At 39.5% G+C, this 24,745-nt stretch overlaps 1 protein-coding gene across 4 annotated transcripts in view; it reads right to left on the reverse strand.

Annotated features, from left to right (window-relative positions):
* NFATC1 (nuclear factor of activated T cells 1) overlaps positions 1-24,745 on the reverse strand; it is a 155,240-nt gene that overhangs the window by 59,980 nt on the left and 70,515 nt on the right. For all 4 annotated transcript variants that reach the window (XM_089516901.1, XM_089516900.1, XM_089516899.1 and 1 more), the window contains 3 exons: positions 15,361-15,563; positions 10,289-10,461; positions 9,396-9,536 (listed from right to left, as the gene is read on the reverse strand). In XM_089516901.1, coding sequence (XP_089373027.1) covers positions 9,396-9,536; positions 10,289-10,461; positions 15,361-15,563 — 517 coding nt within the window. The remainder of the gene's footprint in view (positions 1-9,395; positions 9,537-10,288; positions 10,462-15,360; positions 15,564-24,745) is intronic.

A 24,745-nucleotide genomic window follows, 5' to 3' on the forward strand; every position in this document is an offset into this window, starting at 1 on the left:
ATTTAACTCGGAATAGTCACTCATAGGCTGCAACTATACACAGGCTTATTTGGAACCAATCTCCCCCTTCCATGAATCAGCAGGGTTTGTTTTCTCTCTCTCTGTCTCGTGTGTGTGTGTGTGTGTGTGTGTGAGAGAGAGAGAGAGAGAGAGAGAGAGAGAGAGAATTAAAGATTTTTCTATTTTAGTAGACATAGTAGAGGTATACACATTTTATAATGTATGGCATTTGGATATAAAGTTTATTTATAGACTTAGGGAAGCTTAGTAGTCTCCATTTACAAATTACTTCATGTTATGCAAACTACACAGTTGTGTTATCCCATAAACAACCATTTAGCACTGTCAGTGTTCATCCCTGCATCTGATTGCCGAAGCTGTGCAGCCTGTACCTTTTTAAAATTTCTTTTTAAATATCCTTCTGGTCTAAGACCAAACATTCGAAATTGTACACAAGCATTTAAAAGAACTACTGACCTCAACAGCCCTTACAGAAGTACAGTACAGTAAGACCCAGTAATAATGATACCTCCTTCCATTCATGGAATGCATCATTCTATCTTTACCTTTTCTGTGGTGCAGAATTAGGAAAATCTGAGAAGTATTTCCTACAAGCTACATTACAACTACTGTATGCGTGTGAAAGCAATGATTCCATAACCTGATGAAACTCTCTGCTACAGATATCTGTTACCAGAAGGCGTGAGACCTCTTTATACACCGATACCACTCCAGGACATAGGTCTAAGTGACCTTCACATTAACTCTTGTCCTATGAACTGTACAGTTCTCAGGTGTCTAGCCCTTCTTTTTGGCAGAAGCTTTCAGGCCTGTTGCACAAGAGCTAACACAAAAACTGACATTGGAACAAGTGAAATGGGTGGAGTGAAGAGGCAGACACAGAAAACAACATTATGGATAAGGCATGTGATCAAAAGCTATTCTGCCACTTAGTTTATTACGTGAGCTACAGCTTGACTACCAGTCTGAAACTTGACCCTTTTTTGGCTGGTTGCCCCTCAAACTGTGACTGCTACTGGCAATGGAAAGACCAATGGAAAGATCTCAGAGAATGTAAGATCTTTTACCAAATGGAGTTCAGCCAAAAGTCTCCTCACTTGTCTCCACGTCTCATCTCATCAAAACAGGCATCAAACCCTGAGCCTTCAAACACAGCCCTGGAAAATGAAATGACTACAGTAGCCTGTCTTGGATCCAAAGGCCAGAACAGTATTTGAGGGATATGTCAGTTTCAGGATGATTCTAGTCTTTATAGTTTAGCTCTTGGAGTTTTTTTTTTTTTTTTTAAAAAAACAATCCTCTTGAGAAACAGCCTTCTAAAAAGTCAATCTTTAAAAATTAAGCCATATAATTCGGATAAATTGCAATGGAATAAGTATTTTATGCTACTCAAATTTGATTAACTTTTTGTTTACTATCAAAGCTACAGAAGGATGCATTTATATCTTTCATACTCTACAAATATAATATGGGGTGGTGTTGTCCCAGCGCCTTACTATCTTGATTAAACACAAAGGACACTATGCAATGTATAGAAATATATCTGCTTTGTGAAAAGCAAATTTAAATTTAGAACCACAGCAAAAATTTCATTCTCCAGACATATGTTCCTCCAGCAGCATCTCAATCCAAAATTTTGTTGTTTGTTGTTGTGTGCCTTCAAGTCATTTCCAGCTGATGGCAACCTTAAGGGAAACCTATCATATGGTTTTCTTGGTAAGATTTGTTCAGAGGGAGTTTAGCATTGCTGCCTTCTGAGGAGACTACTGCACATTACTTTTAAATTGCAATTAGGCCCAGAAAAAATCTGCTTTGACAATATTGATCGCACGCTGTCACCACTGACCACTGACCTATAGCTGCAGCCTCCTTCAAGCATGGTTAGGGTGTCCCTTTTTGCTGATGGGAAACCCCGTCAATGAGTCCCCAGGTGTGAAATGTTGCTGCTGGGGCAGTTGCATTATTGGCAGTCATTTGGTGTCCCCTCCTCTCACCCATTCCCACTCACTATTCCCAAGCAGCTTGATTACCTTTATTTCCCACCCCCCGCTATTTCTTTTCTTTTTAAAAAAATCCCTTAAATTGCAGTTGCAGAGCTCTGAAGTTGCATGAAAAAGTGAAAATAAAAATAAATAAATAAATAAACAAATAAACAAACAAACAGAAGGCATACTTGGTAGGGCATAGGGCAGGGAGGTGGGGTTAAGGGGGAGTGGGGAAGAGAGTGCGGTGGCAGTAGACGGGTAACTGTGAAGACGTGTGGGGATGCGGTAAATAGAAACAGGTATAATTCAGTTTTTACTGATAAGCACAATTGTGATGAGAATAGGGCTTGTGCAGTAAAGCTCTGAGGCTGTAACTTGTCAAATGTCACCCAGTGGATTTCTTTGACTAAGTGGGGATTTGAGCTCTGGTCGCCGGAGTCACAGTCCAACACTCAGACCACTATACTATGCTGGCTCTCTTCTAAACTTTGCCAGTTAATAAATTAACAAAATCAAATTAATAGCCATCCTATTATAGAAATATATAGAAAAGCAAGATGCAAAAGTCAGAGAATTCTACTGGTCATTAATAAATATATTTGCAATGGATCCAATTCAATAATTTCAAACAATATATTTAAGGATAATTTGAAAATAGGATTTTTTAAAAACTTATTTATATATAACTCACTGAAATCAACTATGAACTTTATTGCACATGGCTCCCAGAGACCGCTCTCATAATGGAACGGAAGGGGCCTGGAATGCGTGAGGGATGAGTAGGGGACGCATTTTGTTCCGTTCCGTTCCCCATCCATTCCTCAGGAGGAGATTTTTGAGATCTGTTCAAAACAGTTCTCAAAAATCTTCTCCTCTCTGGAATGAACTGGAAACGGAAGGGCAGGGAACGGAATGAGTTAGAGACTCTGTGTGCAGTAAAATGCATCCCCCACTCATTCTGTTCCCTTCCTGGCTCCTTTGGGACCGTTCTCGTTGTGTCCCAGGAGCCCTGTGCGATAAAGTCCCAAGTTTAAGCTAGTCACGAGTCTCAATTAAGTCCCATTCAATTCAACAGGTCTAATGAACAGTATGTATTAGCAAAATCCATACCCAACATATCATGAAATCAAGTCTATTTCTCAAAAACATATAACTTGATCCCAGAAGTGAATAAATACTTAATTTGTTGTTGTTGTTGTGTACCTTTAAGTCATTTCTAACCTATGGCAACCCTAACACAACCCTACCATGGGGTTTTATCAAACAGCTATGCATCATCACCTACCACAGTTCCATCCTGTGGATCTTGCAATTTGTAGTTTGTTGAGTCACTTTAGCACTCTGGCTGAAAATTAGGATGGTGGAGGTGAAGGTGGAATAATAGCACTACAATTGTATTGTGTGTACAGGCCCCCAAGACACTGCAAAAAAGAGAAGGTAATACTGGCGGTATCCAATTAAATGCTTCAGATTACTCCAACTGACTGTATAAACATATCTTGAAAATGTCCTTAACAAGAATGGGCAGGGTTCAAAGGGGACTATCATCAGGGCAAGATTATACTGGCACAATTGGTAGTGCACAGTGCATTTTCTACTTTTGGTCCTTCATATGCTTTAGGCTTCAGCTCCCAGAATCCTTAACCATTGGCCATGCTACTAGATGGGTTTTCTGTGAGGTGGCCCAAAAAATCTCAAGACTGAGAACCACTTACAGTCTCAGGCATCAATGGGAGAGCTTCTGAAATGATTCCTATAATGTTCATAAAGTGATCTATGAACAAGCCACAGAGACAACCCATTTCAAAAATAGTTCTCCATATTATTCTAAGTTACCAGCTAAGTTTGAATTCTCTGTTTGTTTTGATTTTGTAGAAACATGAAGCATGTTTTATCCAAAATGTACTCACACTTCTTTGGTCTTGCACACATTGACGTATCAACATAAGTGTGACAATTCTCCCCAACTTTTAGATAAGTATTTTAAGTAACTAGTACTCATGCCTGGTCATTCCATTCAGAATAGGTGGCACATAGGCAAAGAACACTACAGCTGATGTGATGTTCACATAGACAGCTTCTCCTGTTTGCTTACCAAAGGGCAGCGATGAGGGAGTTAAGTTAACAGCACTGCTCTGCTGCTGACATGAACTTCAAGAATGGACTTGATCGTTCTTCAGGGATTCCCTTTCACATGAGTCACTGTTAAGACAGGCCAATCCCCCCACCCACCGCCATGCAAAGATAATACTGTTCATCCAGAGATCACAGCTGCTGAAAGCTAGCCCTTAAAAGCCAGGCATTTCATATGACTTCAGCTCAGAATAATAGTCAATGAACTATAATGTACTGAAATGCTCTGCAGAATCCTATATTGTATAAACAGATTACACTAATTGATACAGGGCTGTAGTTTAGACCTTTTTATGTCTAAGTTTCAGTTTTGATAGCTCAGTTTGGAAAAGTTAAATAATGCACACTTTTTAAAAATAATGTTACTAAGCCATGCCACAGCAACATTGACAAAAGTGGAAAGTATTCACTACCCATACAGTAATCAAGTATTTGCAATTTAAAAGTATGCATTATGTTATAATACCTTAGACTATAATCCAGAAATAGGAATCATTTAGTTCTCCAAATGTTAGAATGAAATTCCCAGTAATTCTAACCAGGATAGGATAGGTAAAAATGCTGGGATTTGATCATCTGGAGGCTGTATGCTTCCCAGCTCTGAAGTAATTCTACGCACACTGACCTGGAAATAAATGTAATTTAATTCAATGGGTCCTATATCTGAGCAAATGGCACTGACAGAAATATTATAACTAGTCCATATATTTACTTGCTGAGGAACTGCATGACTGCTACTTCTTCTGCACACTGTTAGGCACTGTAGCACACCATGAAAAGGTTGGAAGGCATCTCATATATGTTTACCTCCAATCATTTTTATCCATTCATTCAGTTTCCTCAGGGTCACACTTTCTAAATGTGGAGAACTAGAAATACCATCACCAAAGCCAGCATAGGCAACAGCTATGCTTTTAAGGATGATGCAGTTGGGATCTAATATCCCTGCTATTAAAGGGTACCAGCATGGGAAAGGTCATTGTTATTGGTTTTCTCAAAACACTGTGTGGATCTACTCTCCACAATCCTTGACCAAGCTGTTGGGTCACATCTAAGCCTGTCTTCCTCCTCAGAGCTTGGAAGAAAGACAACACAAAAATATTACTTGTAACACATAACTTTGAGGGGTGTGTGTGTGTGTGTGTATGTGGTAGTAAAAAGGGCATAGTAGTGTTCATTTTGTAAAATGGGTAAATCTGTTACCTGTTTTAGTGTGATGAATAACATTTAACTCATTAGTCTTAAAATGATGCTCTTCGGGGGCCTTTCAGGCAGATTTTGGGCCATTTTGCATTTTTAATTGTGTTTTTAAAAAACAAAACAAAAAACCCCCAGAAATATGGTATTAATATGGCAGTCTTCAAATAATGAGCAACAAGTAACACTAGCCAGCTGGGACCAAAAGAATACCTATTTACAGTCAGCCCTTCAATAAGCAAACATTGATTTTGCCATTTTTTATATAAGGGACATGAGTTTATCATGCTATTGCATTTAATGGGACTTGAGTATCCACAGATTTTGGTATCCCTGGGGAGGGGAGGGGGCTGTAACAAACCCCCAGATAATACCAAGGACCCACTATACTATTTTTAAAAAACAGTATGAGCTCTGCCTCTCCCACTCCTCTTTTTCACTTAGCCTATTTTGTTGGTATCACTGTTTTAGACATCCCTTAGTTGTGGATCTTTATTTCCTTATTCATTCTATGTACATGGGGAATAAAGAGAGGGGCTATGAGGGGACATTTGTTTGACTGCAGCTCAATCTGACAGTTGAAAGAGAGTGTCTTACTCAGCAAAAGCACATGTGCCGCTAATGTACTGTGCTGTCAGGGGTAGCTATGGTTTGCTGAGTGGGACAGCTATCTCTTTGGAACTCTGTGAATGTTGAGGGTTAAACAGTCGTGATTACCAACACCTCCATTTGAATGTCTGAGGGAAGCAAAGTACTCAAGAAACTTTAGGAGACAGCTTAAAGTTCAGGAGGTTTCAGGAGGCAGTTACAGAATGTCTGGTTTGTGCTAGTGCTGCAGAAACCCTTTCCAAAACAAGAAAGCATTAGATAAAAATGGCTCCTCCTCCTCTACTCTCAATTTTACTGATGCTGCCATTTTATATTCATCCATCCATCCATCCACCCATCCATTCATGTATCTATCCCTGATTTTTGAGTTGGGCCTTACTTTGATATTTACATACCCTCAGTCTCTCCAGCTTTTTGATAGAAAAAAAAAATGACTGACAGGTTTGATCCAGCAAGGTGCCAAATATTTTCCCACTTTCTCCCAGTTCCCTGAAGCTTAAAATGGAGTCAAGAGCCCTCCAGAAAAGAGTTTACAGGAGTGCTTAGAGATAGAAAGGTAACAAAAAAGTGTGCTTCTCCAACTGTAAACCTTTTGCTGGTGGTGGTAGTCCTAGAAAGTTTTGTCTTATACAACTACCAGTTTTGGTCATTTTAGAAACAGAATTAAAATAAAGTACCATCTGTGATTCAAACTGGGACCTAAATTCTAGTAAGACTGATCAAAGGCTCAATGGTAAATCATTTTCAGAATTCTGTCCTGAGATTTTATGTAGATTGTATACACTTACATAAACATTTTCCAACCTGGTACCCTCGAAATAGACTACTTACCACGTTCATCATTGCCAACAAGCATGGGCATTAGCTGTATTGGTTGGTGATAGTGACAGATGTAGTCAAACATACCTGGAAGACACCTGGTTTAGGAAATGCTCATTATCCCACTTCCATCATTCAATATAGAAGATTTCATCAGCAGGAATTTTTTTATCTATACAAGACCATAGTCTAAGGACCAAATTATATATATGATATTGGACAGTCATGAATGTATACATTTCCTCCCAGAAGGTCAAGAGAAGGGAAAGATGGGTCTCCATTTCCTCTTCCATCTATATACATGTTTAATTCAGTTCTCTTTCTATCATGTGGACTGTTATGAACTTGTCATGTATATAGACTTGTCAAAGTAGGCACAATAATTTTTAGTTATACATGCAGTATCTATACAAACCTTATATTACAATTCATTCATCTTTATATGGACATATTTGGGGTTTTTAAAAAATTGTGTACCTCGTAGGCTTTTCCTTGACAGCAAGAGTTTCTCTCTTGCCTATGTAATTTGTTTCTCTCATCTTATCTGATTTTCAGTATCAAATTTAATTCCCTTGAATAAGGTTTTGCATCTCTCACTTGGCTTTCCCTCCCACCTGCCACCTGGGTCACTTGTATTCCATATAGTTTTATATAGTTTTAAACAGATCACTAGTGATTTAAGGTAAAGAGAGTAAATACATTTTCTTTCCATATTCACAAATACATACTTAAAATGTTAAAATGATTAGATGATTTGTACTTAATGTTGTTGTATGAGCATATGGTGTGAACATGGAGATTAGCAAATCACATTTTAGGATTCTATGCAGTATATAAACATATAGGAAGAGACAATCTGATATATCATTCTGTATCATGTTGGTTAATAAAGTCTGAGAAGAATTTTTTTCCTGTGCAGCTTGCTCAAGCATTTCTATGTGAGAAGAGTTGATTTAAATAAGAAGAAAAATGCAGAACAAACATTTCCTGCAACAACACTGCTCCAGGTTCAATACATAGCCAATATAGGCCTTTTAAAAGGTTAATCTTTTTTTTAAAAAGTGAGGAAATCCAGTCATGGCTTTCCCACATCACATACTGTTTGGTGCTAAAACAGCTTTCATCAAAAGATGTATACACTGACTCCTGCATCAGCATAATGACAACATTCAAACAGCTACTTCACACATCCCTGACCAATGTAAAAATAAAAATAAAAATTATTGTCCCAATGTGTGTGGATCTACTGAAAATCTATTATAGGATTTACTAAGATCATCCATGGGTTCATTTCTCTCCAATTCCCGACAATGGTGCCTTTCTGCTATTTACTAGAGCACTCTTTACACAAGAGAATGAATGGATGCAAATCTGATACCAAAAATGTCAACTTTAATAATAATAATAATAATAATAATAATAAACCCAAATATGTAGATGAACTCAATAGTTTTCTAGGATTCCCTATCACTAACCTTAAAGTAATCATATTTCATTTAAAAAAAAAAAAAGGGGGGGGGGCTGCTGCTTACAAAAGGTGCTTCTGGTCAATTTGCAGTGAATCCCTAGTCTCTCAATCTCCTGTGTTGTATTCCACTTTATTCAGCAGGATTTTCCAGCTCACAGGAGAGCCTATCCAAGCAGAAAGATGATGAGGTGTACTTGATTTGATTAGCCTAAGCCACTGTGGAGTGTGTGTATATTTTGATGTACATACAAAGAAAAGATGAAGCAAAGGTGGTTATGAAAATTAGTTTGTTGGCCACAATCCTGCATGGCTTAGTGTAGCATAGTAGTTCAGTATGTGAACAACAACTATGCTGAGCCTTTTAGCACCCCCTGGACCTGCCACAGACCTGCTGAATCATCCCACCATGGCCATCTCATTCCTGGTGGGGAGTGGTGAAGCAACATAAACACAGCCAGATGCAAAGCAATTACCCCACAGGCTTCTTTCAGACATTGCAGCAGCTGAAGTAATCATTTTGTGTCGGAGTACTGAACATAACCAGGCGCTTCTGTAATTCTCCCTCCGTTCTCCACTGGGTATGGAATGGCTGGATTTGAGGGCTTTAGAGAGGTCTATAGTAGATCCAGGGTTTTGGCCACTGTGTTAGGACGAAGAGAACAGTAACCTGCACAGCAACCAAAACCAGACATACATAGTGTAAGGTTAATTTACACTTGTGTATGTCACTAACCAGATGACAGCCTCTGTGTAGGTAAACATGCCATTAAACCAAGACTGTATGAGAAGTTCCTACAAATGCCAATTACATGTTTGTTTTACAGAACAGCAACATTTACCAGGTACATTTTAAAGGAATTGAAAAAAGAACATATTTTTAAGGCTTTGATAAGAAATCCAGTGGCTTCAGAATAACCATAAGCAGCTCAGAAATGATCGGGAGAGGAACTACATCCAAAAATTCTGGGGTGAGGAATTCCTCTCCCACATATGTAGAATCAGACTGTTAGTGGTCCTTTTGAAAGCATATAAACTTTGCTGTATCAGACAATAAATGCTTAAGGTGAGGGTATAATTATTTTTATTCCAATGCATTATCACCATCAATAGCATTACAGGCACATAACATCTGCACTAGTTTTTAGGACCAGTGTTTGAAATACCTGGAGCTTTCTCCACAAATATGACTTTGGAGTCTTGAAGAAAGTTGTGCCCACTCAGTATCATTTTCTTTCCACCCATCACATGGTAGCTGTCAACACTTTGCTTCTCTACCAAAGGCAGTTCCTGAGCAGATCTTTGAGCTAATGAGATGAAAAAGAAAAGTTCCATAATCAAAACATAATAAATTATGGTGTACATGCATACACAAACTAGGAGTGAGGAATTTCCAAAACTTGGAAAAACCTGTCTTTTATCTCACTGATGTTCCTGAGGACTCACTATTGAAAGAGTAACACATTAATGCTACTTTTTGCTAATGAGCTACTTTTTGGTTAATTTTAATTTTAAGACATTAAAAATACAAAATCCTCCCCCCCCCCCCCACTTCTCCACTGAAAGTAATATTTTAGGAGTATCTAGTAAATATTTTTCTTTATGGACCAACTCCAAAGAACTGATGTTACTAGTTGTTACATTACTTTCTGAAAGTGAATATACGGCTCACAAAGAAGTAACACGTTGCCATTACTTGTAAGATTTTACTTCCAAATTTGGGGGTTTCATCCTGATCGTGAAACAATGAGAATTTTATCAACCTTATCAAAATTCGGGCACTTCAATTTTTGCAGGCAGTATTTTAAACTAAAGTATTTTCTTCAAGGAGAGTATTGCTCTGGCTGAATTTTCAGTAATGTATTTTTTCAGAAAAACAGCATGGCACATTTAGCTTTATTTTAAGCCACCATTTCATAGGGCAAACTAAAAAACTTGTACAAAATTACAATTGCAAGATTCATATTTTTTGGAATTTGGACAGCACCTATTGGCACAGAACACACATGTATGTACGGAGACATGCAGGCACACACACAAACAGGGAAATATTACTTACAACACTCAATTGGGTTGGAGGCTACTTGAAGAGAAAGTGTTCTCCCATTAGGCTGGGGGATATGAACACGGAAGACCAGTCGAACTCGTGTGTTCTTTCTCCCAATGTCAGTTTCTCCTTTCCTCAGCTCAATGTCTGAATTTCTAAGCTTCAGTATTCCAGCACAGTCAATGCTATTCCCCAAAAAATAAAATTAAAAAACAAAAAACAAAAACAAGGCATTTAACTTAATTTTGCAAGCTTCCTGAGTGACATATGTTCAAATTGTCTTCACGTTTCACATCAATTTGAGAGAGGGAGATATGGGCTTACAGATGCTAAATACGAACTTCCACATAGTATCCATACACAGAATTAAATTCCCTAGGAAGTCCATACTTTTTCATCATTATATCAAGAGATCTTGATCCAGAAGTCAGTTACCCAAAGCACGAGGCACAGTCTATGACAAGAAGCCCCTATGTGTCCTTCATGATCCTCACTCTTTATTTTAGCACCAATTGCTAAAATGCCATTGAAATGCACAAACTAGAGCAGTTTTTCTAGCCTGAAGTTAGTCCAAGATAGAAACTGGTTCACTGGTATCAGACTGTACCTAGCAATGCATATGAGGTTTGAAAGGAATGGTGGAAGATCAATTTTCCTCCTGCTTTTCCAGAATCAGGACCTAAATGCAAAGTGTAATGATAAAAGAATGCCTAGATTTTAGTTGTAATCCCACTGTTAAAATGAGTGAAGTGTTATGAAAACAGACACAGTGAGCCTTATAAATGTCAAATCTGAGGGGGAAAGTTTAATTAAAATTATAACCATGACTGCAATAGGATCATGACAATTTATAGACTCTGGCTCAATGATTTACTCAGCCAGGCTTCATTATGATGGAAGAGGCACAGTATGTTTGTAAAATTAGAGCAACATCACCTCCCTCATTAGCTTTCAGTCTCTGAGGCTTTTTCCTGACTGAGATATAACACAACTGGATGCTATTAAAATGATCCTTCAAGTAAGTCCCAGGCCTGTAAAGGCTGCCCTTCCATTACATACAGCAATCTCCTCCTGTTTTCTTGATTTGAAGAAGTTTGCCTTGTAAACCTGGACTAGAAATAAATGTTTAACTTTGGTATGTAGTCCAGGGCCAGGATCCAACTGAGTTGGTGAGAGTTCTTCCACTGATGGCTAATGCAGAAGGAGGTAATCTCTCACCCTCTGGCTCCCAATGTAGCCTCTGAACATCTATCATATTTGCTTTGGAGGGGTGGGAAACCCCCTAGAGCAAAGGTTTGGATGGCACTCAGGACTGTGAGAGGGAGGAAAAAAAGAATGCCTTGTTGTGGGCATATAGGTACTTTGTGGGGAGAGATCTATTGATAAGAGTTCATCAGTCAAATCCTAGCCCTGGTTTGCAGAGTTAGCACAAACCATTGTTAGCCAATTCAAATGAACTAGTAAACTATGGTTTGTCTCAAACTAGGAAACAGGACAGAAATCACTGTGTATCATAAGAGGAGGAAGGAGTGTGCAAGTCCAGATCATGCTCCTTGGCAGCTTGTTTTCACTGGGCCAAACCCATGATTTGGCATGATGTCTGTCTGAACCAGTCCTTTATTGTAAGGCAGTTTTCCTTTTCCAGCAGGGCACATGATATGCAAAAATACAACAGTGCGTTTCAGCACCAAGAAAAGATTCATCCTACTGGCATACCAAATTTCCATTAAATTTGTCATTATTATGCAAGTTATGAAGAAGACGAATATGCTACATGTCTGCCAAAGACAAGAAAAGAGTAACTTAACATCAGTAATTGGGAAGTTGACTGGCCATATGCTCCATTTATATAAATTGACTTCTTGCCATTAACTTCAGTGGAACAGAGCCAGTTTCCACATACACTTTCAACTAGAATTTGGCATAACTCTTCTGCTATAAAGAATTAAGAATGGTCAGAGCTGTCTTTAGTCTTGTTTTTTTTCTTTTCTTTTTAAAAAAGCTCTATCCAATGAGCTACTGTGATGGCAAGCAAATCTGTCAGATCAGACACCAAGGCCAGACAGTATAATCCCTGACACTACAACAGTCTTGTGCATGAACCTAGGGTTTCACACCCTCTGAGACCATGTGGAGTAAGCTGGCAACTGCCCTCATGGCAAGACACAGCATAGGACAGCCACAAAAAACCTACTGTAGAAATCTAGAATAATTCAGACTGATGATAAGACATGCACCATCCTAATGTCAACCCAATTTCATGCCCTTGACATACTGTAATATATAATTTTTTAATGTGGTGTGGCCTACGTAAATACATATATATGTGGCACAAATGGTTTATCAGGAATCCAGGATGAAAGGTTGTAAATTAACGTTTTTTTAAAAAAAAGTAATTAATTATGTAACTCATAAAACTCACCAAAGGAACTTGTTGCTGTTAATATTGGAAAAAAATCTAGTTAGGCATGGCACTGTTTCAGCATTTCTCATTAAAATTTTATTATTATTTTTTTCAGTTCATTGGGGGAATTCATCTAAAAAGAAAATGGCCTGATTTTAGGGGGGGGGGGGAATCTCTTCATACAGTTACCTAAAGCAGCTGAGTCCCTCCCTCAAAGTAACAAGAAAAATACATGTTATCCCATACAAGGAAAAAGTAACAACAGCAGCAATTATTACTATTTCTGAAATAGCTATTCCAAAAACTCATGTGTCGGACATAATGCTGTTACTTGAGCTCTGCCTAGAATATTTCATCTACCTTGATGATGGGTTTTTACACATTAATGTACTGACAGTGACTCTTAGGAGTTTCAGGCAGGTGAGATTTGGATAACCGTGTATAGAAATTAAACGTGCAGCAACACTAGAAAGCAAGAGACCCATCTCCACATTCATAACGAAGAGAGGTTCATTACTATCAGTTATGTGACTCCCTCTGCAATGGACACTGCTTTTTATGGAAATTCAGCCTTATTTTTGGCACTCTCAAAGCACAATACAATGCATGTTTGCTTAAGTCCCATTGTATCCAGTGAGGTTTACTCCCAGATTGTCATGTGTATTGGTGGTCCCTTAAATTCCTGGCTTTTCCACCTAATCTTTTTCTGACATACTGCAGCCAGCTGTTCGTCTTGCTCTTTCTACTCTAAAACTCCAGCTGCCATTAAAAATATAGCAAATTAGCAGATGGTTGTTTCTCTTTTTTCTTTAAAAATACAACTTTTAAGTAGAGGATGAGAATGGAGCCTTAGGTCTGACCTGTTGTTGCTATGTCATCAAGTTGTTTCTAATTTATGGTGATACTAAAAGGCAAACCTATCATGGAGTTTTCTGGGGTTGAGAGTGTGTGACTCACTATCACCCAGTGGGTTTCCATGGCTGGTGCAGGAAATTGAAACCTGGTCTCCAGGGCCATAGTACAATACTCAAATGACCACACCATGCTGGCTCTCTATCCAGTTTCCAATTCTGACTAAAGCAGACCCACTGAATCAACAGTGGAATGGTAAATCAACATTTATGTAAATCCCACTGATTCAATAGGTATCCTCTAGTTGGGATTAGTAATTAGATAGAGGTTTGGTTGCCTAGGCTTAATCTTCCTCTAATTACTTTTTTTGTGTGTGCAAATGAGATAACACTGGGAGAGAGTATTATTATTATTATTATTATTATTATTATTATTATTTCAGAATATTTAGTCTTAACTGTTCATATCATTTTTCATTTGGTTTTTACCAACATATATTTACCTTGAATTATATATTTTATGGAAAATAAGTGGGAAGTTTTCCTGTTGTCTCAACACAGTTTCAGAGTTTCAGAACGAAACCTATGTAAAATATGAAGCCATGTGTATACTTTCCCTCTTTAAAAACAATATCAACAAAACAAAACAAATCCCCCCAAACATGCAGCTATGGAAGACTCTCATCTTTGTGTAGGCCTAACAGGGTGGAATGGCTGGGCTGCAACCATTTCCCCCTCTCAAAACCACCAGATATGGGAATCATAGGACTGGTACATACCGCCAGGAAGCGGTGTCCTGGCAGCGATAGTAGGGCTCGGGAGCACACACCAATTGCACGGTCCCGAGCCCTATGATGTGTGGGCACCGCCATGATTGCACAACCCCACCCACACAGGGTGCGCATCCATGACGTGCAGGAGCCTGAGCTCCCAAACTGCTCTGGGGAGAAGAGCCGTCATAGGGCTGCATCGCAGCCCTTTTGACGGCACAAAAAAGGAGCCGCTGCAGCACAGATGCGGGCAAAGATGGGCGGCACAGAGCCATCCACCTGTACTTCCCCATATTCACTCCTATGTAGGAAGCAAAGCTGCTGGTAAGAAAAAAAAAGTTGCGGGGAGGGGAGAGAACTGGGCAGCTTCAATCTCTCTTTCTTTCTCTCTCCCTTTGTTCCCAATCTACCCCTAGTCTTTTACTCAAGACTCCCATGCCGTTTTGTTTTTCAAAAAATAAAATTACAGAGGAACATGCATGCAACATTTAGTTACAACCTCAAAACAGACCCTGATTAAATTTCCTCTTAAGAGACGCACAAGCCTACTCTTTTTCTTAGGGAGAATTCTGATTCTTGCAGAATAGCCTAGAGGAATAAAGTGGTGTCAGGTTAAAAACCTAAAAGCAGGAGCTGAGGTAAGAGATATTTACAGCTCTGTAACCGATATACTGATTTTAAATGGCAAAGAAGCACACTGGATGAAACTCTAGAGGGAACCCACACACATATACAATCTGTTGTCCTATATCAATATATGTGAAATTTTGGACATTGAAATGATCATGAACAAGCTACTCTATAAAATCTATGGAAAACTGCTAGTAATTGTGTAAGATTGTACAATTGGGGGAAATTGCACATTTTTTTAAAGCACAGCTAGGAGTAGTTAATGTTTTGTTTATAACTCTGTGGCCACACTGGCTAAGAAATTCTTGAAGATGCAATTAAAAAAAGAAAAAAAGAAAAAAGAAAAAAAAAGTAACTTTCCCAAGATGTGGTAGAAAGGGTGGTCAGAAAGTACAAAGCATCTCTGTACAAAGAAAAAGTAGGCCTTACATTGCTCTCATGTTGTTCTCAGGAAGAAGTGGAATTTCCAAGACTTTGGTGTTGGAGAGGATTGTTTCATGGCTGGTTGTGGAAACCGTCTTCCCAGTGATCCGGTGAACCTGGTAGAAGGCATGAGGCCGCAGCAGGCGGTCGTCTGCAGTCCCAATGAACAGCTGTAGTGTGAGTGGCTCACTTTCTAAGTAACCGTGTAGCTGGCAAGAGAACAGAAAAAAAGTCTTTCTAAGCACTGTACACCTAAACTGCTAGGAATCTATTAAATTTTTATAAGCAAGGGAGTCTAATTTAAGGAGAAAAACTTATGACAGGTGCTAAGTGTTAAGCTTTCTCCCCTCCTACCCTACACACACAAAGACACACACATTTTTTTTTTTGGTAACACAATATTGAAACAATAAAAAGGTGCACTCTGAGAATTTCTCATTATTATAGAAGACCCCAGGCATTTCAGACAGACTTTGAACAGCAGTTCTTCATACATTCCAAAATTTCACTATGAAAAAAAGTGGGGGAAGGGGTTGATAACAATGAAGTCTGTGTTTTCTCCAGAAAAGCCAAGCCAGTGGAAGCATGAAAACCAGATCCCTATTTAGCCACTAGCAACCTGTGTAGTAGAGCAAATGTACAAAGAAGAGAGATGAACAAACCTTCCTCTTTCCATATGTGCAGGGTGATTTTCTGAATGAGATAGTATCACATGAAGACTCTTTGCATGATTTCAAGCCTTGAAAAATGAGGGTTCTGAATTACATGGACAGACTCCACAGATAAAGACTCTTATTCAGTAAGCCTCTCTCAATACCAGAAGTTGTTGGAAATGGTGACAGAGAGACAGATATTTTCCCTTTTCATGTGCTTCTTCTACACAGATTAATAGCAGCTAAATAAGGCTTGTTGTTGTTGCTGTGTGTCTCCAAGTCATTTCTAACTTATGGTGACCCTAAGGTGAATCTATCATAGGCTTTTCTATTATAGGTTTCTTCACAGGGGGGTTGCCATTGCCATTTTCTGAGGCTGAGAGAGTGTAGCATGCCCAGGGTCACCCAGTGGGTTTTTATGCTCAATCAGGGAATCAGATCCTGGTGTCCAGAGTCACAGTCCAACACACAAATCACTATACCACACTCGATCTCATAATTTAGGCTTAAGAGACCCTATGTGTCATCACCTTTAGTGTTGTCTACTGCCCATATTTGGAAAATAATGTTTCAAAGCCTTAGGAAGCAGAAAATATCTTTAGATATAGTAGGCCCTCCATTTCCATGGATTCTTTATCCATGGATTCAAGCATCCACAGCTGAAAAATATTCCAAAAAGCAAACCTTGATTTTGCAATTTTATATAAGGGACACCATTTTACTCTACCATTGCATTTTATGGGACTTGAGCACTTGAGCATTTTGGTATCCACGGGATGTGTGTATGTCCTGAAACCAAAATGCAGCAAATACCAAGGGCCCATTGTAGTACTTAAACAGCAAAGAGGTGTGGAAAAATGTCAACATTCTAAGCTTAGAATCTAAGGCCTGACATCATTTTTGCAGGCGTCTGCACAACCAGGTTCTTTTCAGCCCCTAGTACTGAGGCCTCACTCATAATCATGAGCCATATGTTTTAGAGAAATATTTTATAAGACACCTAGGCTGAAAACTGATGGATGTCAAGAGTTTTAGCTGAGCTCATGCTGCTCTGCTTCGCCTTTTCTGTTGGCTACTTTAAGATAGGGGGGCCATCCAACTGGAGTTTGCACAGCAGTAATACACACAATGCCTAAACATAACACGTCAAAACTGCAGATTGGAAGAGGCAAGCAAGGGGGAAACCTCTGCTAAGTAGTTCAATCTGAGCTAGCGTCTGGCTACTTCTTGGCAAGCTATACAACTCAGGCAGAGCTTCTTGTGTGCACGCCACTAAAAGTCTGCCAAAGAGAGCCTTTCTGTTGCACGCAAAGGTCCATTATATCTGGCATAACTGGCACTCTTTCCCCATTTATGTTTGTGAAATGCCTTTGCTAGCAAACACAACAACAACACACACATACAAGCGCTGTTAGAGGCAAATAAATAACATAGAGTGATAACTTTTTTGCAACTGTTTTTAAAAAAACATTCCTTTAAGCTACTCTTTAGTACAAATACGAGTTTCATCTGTTTGTGTGTGCGTGTGTGTATAGGGAGATTTTTGGAAGTGACTCTCTAGGCAGCACAGAGGCTGTTCTTGTGAAAAGGTCTTCAGAACGTATCTCCACAACAACCCCTGCCTGTCCAGAAGTCATCCTATCGATCCTTGTTGTTGAAGCTAAAACAATGAGTGCACAGGACACAAGTGGAGGTCTGATAATGGTGAAAAATACTACAATAATTTCAGAAGCGTTTGTATGCCATTTCATTGATAAAATCACTTGTATCCCACCTGCCTTGGATGCCATAGGTGACAAAGGCCCAGTGGATCAAAGTTATATCAACTTTAACCTATGCTTGTCCAGTTATAATTGATACTTTTGCATTTGTATAATGGACAGTTTGCAACAAACCTGGGCCCTGCATCATCTGAACTGCTCACCAGGAAGATGGGAGGAGGATGTTTTACTGGGGCTGTCTGGACAACCGCCAAGATGGTTGCACAGTATTTGCTCCTCTGACTTTCCATTTAAATTCAATAGTACAATACAGCTGAAATAGCTCTGAAGGCTGCACAAGACCCAACACCACATTGCTGACCATTTCAACAAATGTTTTTTATCAGAGACGAACTATTAAAACAGTGTTGCATGAACATTTTAAAGGCTAATTAATTATGAGCCATCTGAGTGTTAGCTTTTTTGCTGTTGAAAGTGTGGGTTTTCTCCCCTTCAAATAGGAGAAGGTGGGATGATGATATGGAATTGGGAAATTCCTGAGGAAAAGCATCAGGCCTTCTAAATGAAACACTACATCAGGAATGTCCATCCATCTCAGGACTAATGCAAACCAAATGTGTTGAGGATACCACACAAATATGGGAAGAGACTGTAATACTGTTCATTACATCACCTCTCTTCTAGTTAAAAACCATGGCACTGATCAAGACATGGCACTAAGGAGCTTTCCTTTGACATGGCAATTTTCTTGGAATATACATCTTTGCTTATTCATTTTCTAGGTGAACTCCAAAGAACTATGGTGTGGTGCATTTTTAAAAAATGCTTTTCACATTTGGGTAGTTTTCTGTGAAAATGTTGCTCATGCAAAAAGTGCCCACCTGTTTTTTGCACAAAAAGAAATGGAGGAAGGTATAAAATATTTTTTATATACAAATATCATGTTTTGCACTGGGAGAGGGAGGAAGATAACTGCTGATCTCACAGGGGTGATATTTTTTACAGTGTAATCAAGACACATGTAACTCACCAAGAATGAGAAAATTTGTAGATATTCCTTACTGTCCTAACAAATTCTTCCTTTGTGATTCAAAAGACTGACAGAAAGAACTACTATCCAAGTCAATAGTAGATAGACACAAAAGGAAAGAAATGAGAAGGACATTCAGGACACAAATGTGATATCCAGGCATACAATGAATTTTGTGGAATATAAATGTAGATTAGGCAGCTTAAAAAACCCCTCATACTGATAAAATTAATCCAACACAGAGATTAATTACAGAAGTAATTTATAAACATTTTTAGTTATTTATATCCAGTCAGTACTGGGGGTATGTAAGAAGTTGATTTGGGCCTGTATTGTGTCTTTTATGTTACATCATCATTACAGACTTTTACCTTTTATTATTTGCTTTTAACCAATTTGTTTGAATTTTGTACAGATGACTTGAAGGGACATACACATACAAGGGAGGATAATGATTAATTATCACATCAGTACTGAATCAATGCCCATCAAATACAGGGCAATTGTTGGAAAGAGTATAAAAAGTTCACATCCAGAAATCATGAAGCTGGGCATGAAGTTTGAGCTGGTACATTTGTTTAATGTTTATTTACAGTATTGTAGCCAAACAAAGAAGCAGTTGTTTTAAGTGTGCCTGAATTTTTCTAGCAGCTTCATCTGGAGTTTGGGACTTGTTAGTTCCATCTTTCTTGAAACAATCTGCCAATCAACAGTTAAGGGACTTGTATTCTATCTATAAGCAGGCATTAACTTATTATGGCAAAGACTGAATGCATTATTATTTTAATTAACTCATCCAAACCTCCTAGAACGTGGTGTCCTGCCAATTGTAACATGGGTATGGGATAGGGTTGCCATAATGGAGGACCTCGAAACCGGGACAAATGTAGGACAAGGTTTGAAAATGTAGGACATTTTTTTTTTTTAATTTCCTGGCTAGGAAATTAAAAAAAAAAGTCCTAGATTTTTAAACCTTGTCCTCCTCCTCCTCCTCCCGGCCTGGGAGGGAGCCTAGGCTGGCTCCCAGGCCGGGAAAGAGGCGGAGGCTGCTCCTCATCGCGGCGATTGCCGCGGTGGGAAGCGGCCTGCTCCTCCTCCCGGCCTGGGAAGAAGCCTCGGCCGGCTCCCAGGCCGGGAAGGAGGCGGGGGCCGCCCCTCATCGCGGCGATCGCCGCGGTGGGAAGCGGCCTCCTCCTCCTCCCTGGCTTCGTGGAGGCCTTGAGGACCCCGCGGCCGGAGCTCCGACCGGGGAGCTGCCTCCAAGGCCTCGCTGGGGCCCGGGAGGGAGCGTCTCCGCGGCTGGAGCTCCAACCGCGGAGAGCCCTCCCAGGCCTCAGCAAGGCCTTGGAGCCGCCGCGGGGGCTGAGGTGGCTGCGGTGGGCGGGGCCGTCCCGGTTTGGGCGCCAAACCGGGCCGGGACCGGGACAGCACCGCCCAAACCGGGATTGTCCCGCCCCCTGGCGGGATATGGCAACCCTAGTATGGGATAAAAATAGACCTCTGTGAGCTATGGACACCAAAATCCAATTTATGGGGCTATATAAAGACTTAGAAAACAAACAAATACAGTGGTACCCCGGGTTACGAAAATAATTCGTTCCGCCGCCGCTTTCGTAACCCGAAAGGCTTTCGCAAGCCGAAAACCCATAGGCGCTAATGGGGAAAAGCCGCGATTTGGTGCGAAATAGCGCCGAAAAGCACCAAAAGTTTTTTCGTAACCCGAAAAAACTTTCGTAACGCGGAACAGTTTTTTTAAGTAGATTGTTTTCGTAACCCGGAAATTTCGTAAGGCGGCGCATTCGTATCCCGGGGTACCACTGTAGGTGAAAACACTATAATCCATATTTATTGGTAACAAATTTTCAGTTCTGCAGAATAGGGTGCAATCTACCAATTAGCAAAAATAAGCAAGAGAGAGAGAGAGAGAGCATGGGTTTACATAAATTTCATGCCTTATTTATACATTTCTTATAAAATCATTTTTTACATCATATTTTTCAACTTTGGATCACTGATTTGCTCCAGACAAGTTCCATGGTCTACATACGTTCACTCATCTTATGTCTCTAAAAGCTACAAGTATTCAAGAAGAGGAAAATGTACTCAGACGATGATTATACACTAATAATAACACATTTCCTCTCATTTGCTGCCTGGGGAAGTTATGAGTTATGCTGCTGGGATGCAAACCTTATATTTTCTGGTAAAGATTTACAGGATTGTCAAAGGAACAGGTAAAAAGAAGTTTATGCTTTGAGTTATGCCAAACAGTTTTGTATTTTACAAGGGACTGTGTTAAGCTAACATCCTTTTACCATCTCCCTGCTTCACTTCATTTTGCAGTCTATGCCATAACACAAACTAATCTGAAGAACACTATTAAATCACTTGTTAATAGCAGCCACCTTACTCTGTCACATAAAGTGGCAGGACTCTGACAATCTGAGGAGAAGCACTGTCTAGGGCTCAGTTCCAAGGTGATACTATCCATATTAAGATGGTCAATTTGGCTGTGGTCCTGATTTTAATATCTGTGGAGCAAGAACAGAGAGAGACTTCAATTGCTTCAACTTGCATTTTATGGCTGTCAAGTGGGGTCCAACCTGTCTGCCTCTGCCACACTTATAATATTCTTCATAACCTGAGGCTTTAATATCATTCTGTAATGCATCTGAAGCAGTGGGTAAATATCCACAGAGGCTCTTGTTAAAATAAAAACCCCATAGTTTAAAAGTGCTGCCACATTCCTTTCCCTGCCCTCTCTCCCTTTTTCCTTTTTATACTTATATCCTAAGTTGCCCTCATCAGAACTATATTGTGACAAGCTAAAGTGGTGGGGTCTATTTCATGGATCAGCATGGTGTTGCCCTGGCCTTTAGTTAACTGCTCAACCTTCCACATCGTTGGGAAAATCTTACATGCCATACTCTAGCCATAACACATGGCAGGGCTTACTCTGCCAGCACCTGTACAGCGCTACTCTGCTTTGAGGCAGTTCTGCCTTCCAGGACTGGAGCAAAGGGACAAGATGGAGTATTGCATCAGCAAAGCTGTCTAGCACGCAGTCCCGTGCTCTCCAGTTGCCTCTGCACTGCATAGTGGAATACTTCTGTCTTTAAAACTTTCACATTCTTGCCTTTAAAAAGTGCAGCAATTTATGAGGACATATTTCTCAGACATTTGTTGCCACACTTCCTCTCATCCTGTCTCATTTTGAATTTGAGAAAAAAGATCTTGCAATTCTTCAGCTTACTTATTCAATCCAGATGTTTGCTGTCAAATACCTTGCAATATGTGCTCAGCCATCCACTTCTGTCAGGTCCACAAGAAGTGAGGGAAATGTGTGATTTGTACACAGCATCATACACCAAACTCTAATTCTGTCTGTTTAAGATGGGCAGTTCTTACTAGAAGAACATGAACATTTGTTCATGGCATTGGGCAGGAACAAGCCTGAGAAAACCCACAGGGTACATATGAAAATGAAGAGGTCACTGACCTAAAACTGTCATTCTCTTTTTAATTCTGTCCATAGTATTGTGTTATTTACTTTTTACACTTGTATCGCATAACCCCTGTAGTGCCATCCACAGCAATAAAACATGGCATGCAAGGACTAACATTTTAAGGGATATTCAGCGCTCGCTTAATTTTAGATCATGCACCTATTTTCCCTACGACAGATGTAGCTGGACTACATTGTAAAGTAGGCAGAGGTTGCCCTCAGAATGCATTAGGTTTTGGTCTGAGAGGACCACTCTCAAAAATGACAGTCTGTGCCTTGCAAAATATTTAAAGTTGTTTTCCTGCCATGTTTGGTAGAGTTGTTATGTAGATTAAAGAAGAGAAACAGAGCAGCCCCACCAAAGTCATGAAGGTAAAGGAATGAATATACATAATAACTGTAAAACTGGAAGGGAAAATTAGTATCCCAAATTATTAGGGAAATGTTTTCCCAATATATTTGCATATTTATATATGTGCATATTTTCCACACATGCTCTGGAATACTGTTCCTGGCTCGCAGTACAGGAAGTATGTGTCAGACATGCTATTTTTATCCCTTTCTTTCTGTAACATGGTCCCAAGACTAAGATGACACCCTCCGTCCCTCTGTGACCAAACACTGCTGTCAGAGAGCACGCTCAGCAATTTGAGGAGAAGAATTAAAGGATGCCATGCAGCCACTCATTATGCTTACACTGCATGGTTTTAATAATACATGCCTCTTGCCAATAAACATGACTGAAAAGAACAACTGAATACAAAGGGATATTTGGGCTTTCCCATCTTCACTAATGCTTCCTCCAGAAAGGTTGGATTCCCCCCCCTTTTTTTTTTTTTTACAAAATAGTTTATTTCCACTAACATTATGATTCATCTAGGCTTTAATCTAGTTAGATCAATGCAACTGAGGCTCCTGCCCACACTGCAGTATTAAAGCAGCTTGATACAACTGTTACTGCTATGCCTCCATCCTATGAAATCTTGGGATCTGTAGTTTGTCAGGATCAGGAATCAGGAATTCCCTGACAGAGAAGGCTAAATATCTCACAAAACTTCAAATTCCCGAATCCCACAGCATTGAGTCATGGCAGTTAAAGCCACATCAAACTGTATTAATTTTGCAGTGCAGCTGCAGCCTTAGAGGTATACAACTCAGAGCTTTTTCAGCCTTTTAATAACAGCCTGCTGACAAAACGTCAAAACAATCTCCCTTTCCAACTAGGGAATAGCAGTGCTATCCACATTCAAACATATTCAATATCCATACAGGTTGAGTATCCCTTATCCAAAATGTTTGGGACCTGAAGTGTTTCAGATAACAGATTTCAGAATATTTGCATATACTGTACATAAAGTGTTATCTTGGAGATGGGACCAAAATCTAAACATGAAATTAATTTATGTTTCATATACACCTTATACACATAGTTTGAAGTAATTTTATAGACCATATTTTTAACAATTTTGTATATGAGACAAAAGAATACATTAAACTATCAGAAAGCAAAAGTGTCAATATCTCAGCTACCAAAGAGGACAATTTTGGGGTATTTCAGATTTCGGAATTCTGGATAAGAGTAGCTAACAATCAAATTCAAATACATACAGAAATAACATTTAGCTGTAAAAACTGATGAAAAAACAAATTGAGGCACAAAAAATGAAGCAACAGAACCCACAAGTTAAAATCCAAAGGTCTGTCAGAGTGAAAAGATCTTTGGCAGCAGAGAATGCTTCAAACTATCCCCTTTTGGAAGGGAATTCCAGTGGCTGGGAGTGGCCACTAAGAAGACCCTCTCTCATGTCCCTAGGAAACATGCCTCTGATGTTGATAGTAATAAGAAAGGGCTGCCCCCAATTATCTTAAAAGCTGGGCAGGTTTGCATGGGACAATAAAGTTTTCCAAATAGCCAAGAGATAAAGGGCTTTAGACATTTTAACTGGCACTTTTGATACTGGCTGAAAACAGACAAAGGCATACAATGCATTTCCTATTGAAATACAAGTCCAACAGAAGTTCAATGAGTCAAAGTAATTGTGCATTAGACTCCAGCCCAAGCTCCTTGAATATAAAGATAACTTTGGGTAACAGATCTTCATCACACACAGAGAGAAAGCAAAAGGCACAGGCCACTTGTGTGGCAATATTTCTAACACAGACTATCTGGAGACCTTCTGAAAGACATCCCCTTCCACCATACTGTGAAACCACAAGTCGAACTCTGCAGCTGAAGTGAATATAAGTCATCTAAAATTATCTGAAAACTCCAGTGGGAAGAATGTAATTCCAATAAAATGAAGAGGTGCATGCAGGCCTACTTGGCAAGTCATTTTATTATGCAGTGTGAAGAAGAATATAAAGCACCACAGACTATACAGTCTGCCCGCCACATTCACAGAGTTTAGCAGCATAGGATCCCTGTGAAGGTGGGAAAACTATGAATATTGTAAGCCCCACCCCAAGATGCTTTCTATGGATT

Source organism: Sceloporus occidentalis, unplaced genomic scaffold (assembly GCF_023333645.1).
Source record: "Sceloporus occidentalis isolate IW3139 unplaced genomic scaffold, rSceOcc1.0.p SCAF_3, whole genome shotgun sequence".
NCBI classification, from domain to species: Eukaryota; Metazoa; Chordata; class Lepidosauria; order Squamata; family Phrynosomatidae; genus Sceloporus; species Sceloporus occidentalis.